This window comes from Ascaphus truei, chromosome 2 (genome assembly GCF_040206685.1).
Source record: "Ascaphus truei isolate aAscTru1 chromosome 2, aAscTru1.hap1, whole genome shotgun sequence".
In the NCBI taxonomy this organism is placed as follows: Eukaryota; Metazoa; Chordata; class Amphibia; order Anura; family Ascaphidae; genus Ascaphus; species Ascaphus truei.
Genome location: NC_134484.1, coordinates 19,072,225 through 19,074,817, shown reverse-complemented (window position 1 = coordinate 19,074,817; position 2,593 = coordinate 19,072,225). Strand labels below are relative to the sequence as shown.

Sequence of the window (2,593 nt, the reverse complement as noted above, 5' to 3'; positions counted from 1 at the left end):
CATTATTAAATGGCATGTTAATCTCTGCTGTGTTACTATGTAATTGTACTGTGTCATAAGTAACAACTAACATGTTTCCATACGTTTTATAACCTCACATTAAAAACTACCTTGACTTAAGAATAATGTTTGGACTCAGTATGAAATATGAGTGAATGAAAACTTGCTGTAAACTCACAACTCCTACATGATAGTTAACATCACTAACACAATACAAGTTGCCTTACACTTCATTTTCACTGACACTAAGTAATCCTATTTAAAGAAGATGTGCAAAACAAATAATGAACATGACAACATAACATATAGAAGAGCACATATTATATGGCCACCAACTGATACACTCACCTTCTAGGTGTGTTGAGCTGGCTGACCCAGGTGAAGACACTTGTTCAGTCTCAGGTGACACATGTCCTTCAGGGGCAACTATATATAACAATAACATAAGTTTTACATTTACATGTGTAAATATTGAACAAACAGTTATTGTATGTTCTGTATTTATGAGTACCTAACAGCATCATTTCCTTAACCCAAAATGTGTGTGTGAAAGTGAACATAAATAGTTGTAATAACAATGTACATGCCTGTGTACTTAGAACTTTTGAGTTCCCTAACATAAAACATACTATGTTCCTGCAGTAATGCGTGAGGATAAATAGATAAAATTTGTACATAAAAATCATATGTTGTGTAGTGATATCAGTATCATAATGTACATAACTATCATGAGATGACCATTCACAATGGTTATCATGAAGGTGGTCATATTGCAAAAAGTGTTGTTTTTGGTAGAGGATATGTGTGGTACATTAATATAAGATGTGGCACACATGAATGTGGCTGTGACTAAACAAGACAACACATGCAGTGTGTGATAATGTGTCGTTGATAGTAGTAGTTCAACTATAGATATGAGTGAACTAATGTGTGACGTACGGTTTGATAAGTAATGAGTTTTTGGGGCATTTAGTAGCTAAAGTGAAGCTTTCAAATGAGTGTGATTAACTTCAGTTGTGCTAGTCAGGTTGTAAGAACGGTATTCCCTTCCCCAAAAAGCCTAATCAGCCACACCTTTCAATTACTTGAAACAGGTGAAAATGGTGTGAACTAAGTTGACCCTGAAATGAGGCTGTAATTAGTGTGTGTGCTGAACCCCACCCCCTCTGTTGAAGTGTATGCTGTGATGAGATATTAATTGCAGCTGCTTTAACACAATGGTAGATGAGCTAAATAGTCGTGTGCAGTTTTTAAGTTATGAAAACAATGACATAAAATATGATACGTGTGCCTCATTATGCTGTCTGTATATGAGTTAAAGCAAAAATGGACCTTTTCATAAACAACTATAGATGTGTTAGTGCAAGTGATGTTTGTAGGCCGTTGCATGCAATATATTTGATGGATGCTTAAAATAGGCAGTAATGTCATGTTTGTCGGAGTAAAATAAATAAAATACACAATAATATTCTACATATTTCTGTTCTGTACCTGTAGCTAGTAATAATTTCTCATTAACATGTGTTACACATGTGTACTACCCTGTTGTTCCCCATCTTCGCCCACCATCAATTGCTTCCACTGCAGCAATGCATTTTGGGAATTCACATGTAAATGAGCACGCAATGGCACGTGCTATATTAGTTACTGCTTTTAGTAGGACTACAACATATATGTCTATTTTGAGATATATATATATATACAGAATCAGACATATACATATATAGATGCAGGTATGCTTATATTGTGAAGACAGTATAAAAAGCAGTGTAACTATGCAAAATAACTGTAAGCAACGACACGCCTAGTACAGTAATATTTCTCACCTGGTGGAAATTGTGAGGGGTAAATTCCTATATCACGGTCACCAGGTTAGCCTTCCACGACGACGGGAAGTAATTTTGCCCGAAGCAGCTCCTCCAATGGACTTAATATGAGACGTTGTGGTGTGGGCCCACCTCCAGTGCCAGTAGCATGCACGCGTTGGTGTTGTATTTTCTTTTTCAATTTGGACCTAATATCATCAAATCTCTTGTGACAATTCCGCTTGTCCCTCACATGATTCCCACACGCATTGACACCAATGACTATTGTGTCCCACATTTCTTTTCTGCTTGCTGAACTTGTCCGCCCTTGAAAAACATATAAAATATATGAGGTAAATGATTAATAATAGAAGCACCAGTTTCCTACACTGCTAGCTGTTCCAAGAGATAGCAAACATGCTGTTTTATGTGTAATATGTGAAGCACATGAGCATTCACTACTAAACCTATACATGTAAGCAAGGTTGCATTCATATTGTATGCAGTTATGGCAAATTGACCGCCTGTGTTTAGTTGTCCTTGTAAGGCATGATAAAAAGCTGTGTTTCCAGACTAATTAACATAGAAAGATATTCTGAACCCATATTTGCATATGAACAAAACTCAGATGACCTAGGATCACATGTATTTGAATAATAAATGTAAAGGTACACTTACCTAGTAAATGTCCATATATACTGTCATAGTGCTCCAGAATGCCAGTGACAAGAGTTGTATTTTCCTGGTCATTGAAGCGAGGATTACGTGGCTTCTCCACACGTTTCTTC

General features: G+C 36.4%; 1 protein-coding gene across 1 annotated transcript in view; it reads right to left on the bottom strand.

The window, feature by feature from the left end:
- Positions 1–445, bottom strand: part of LOC142475996 (uncharacterized) — a 1,684-nt gene extending 1,239 nt beyond the window's left edge. The window contains exon 1 of the mRNA XM_075581633.1: positions 349–445. Within this exon, the coding sequence (XP_075437748.1) occupies positions 349–445 (97 nt within the window). The remainder of the gene's footprint in view (positions 1–348) is intronic.
- Positions 446–2,593: the final 2,148 nt, after the last annotated feature.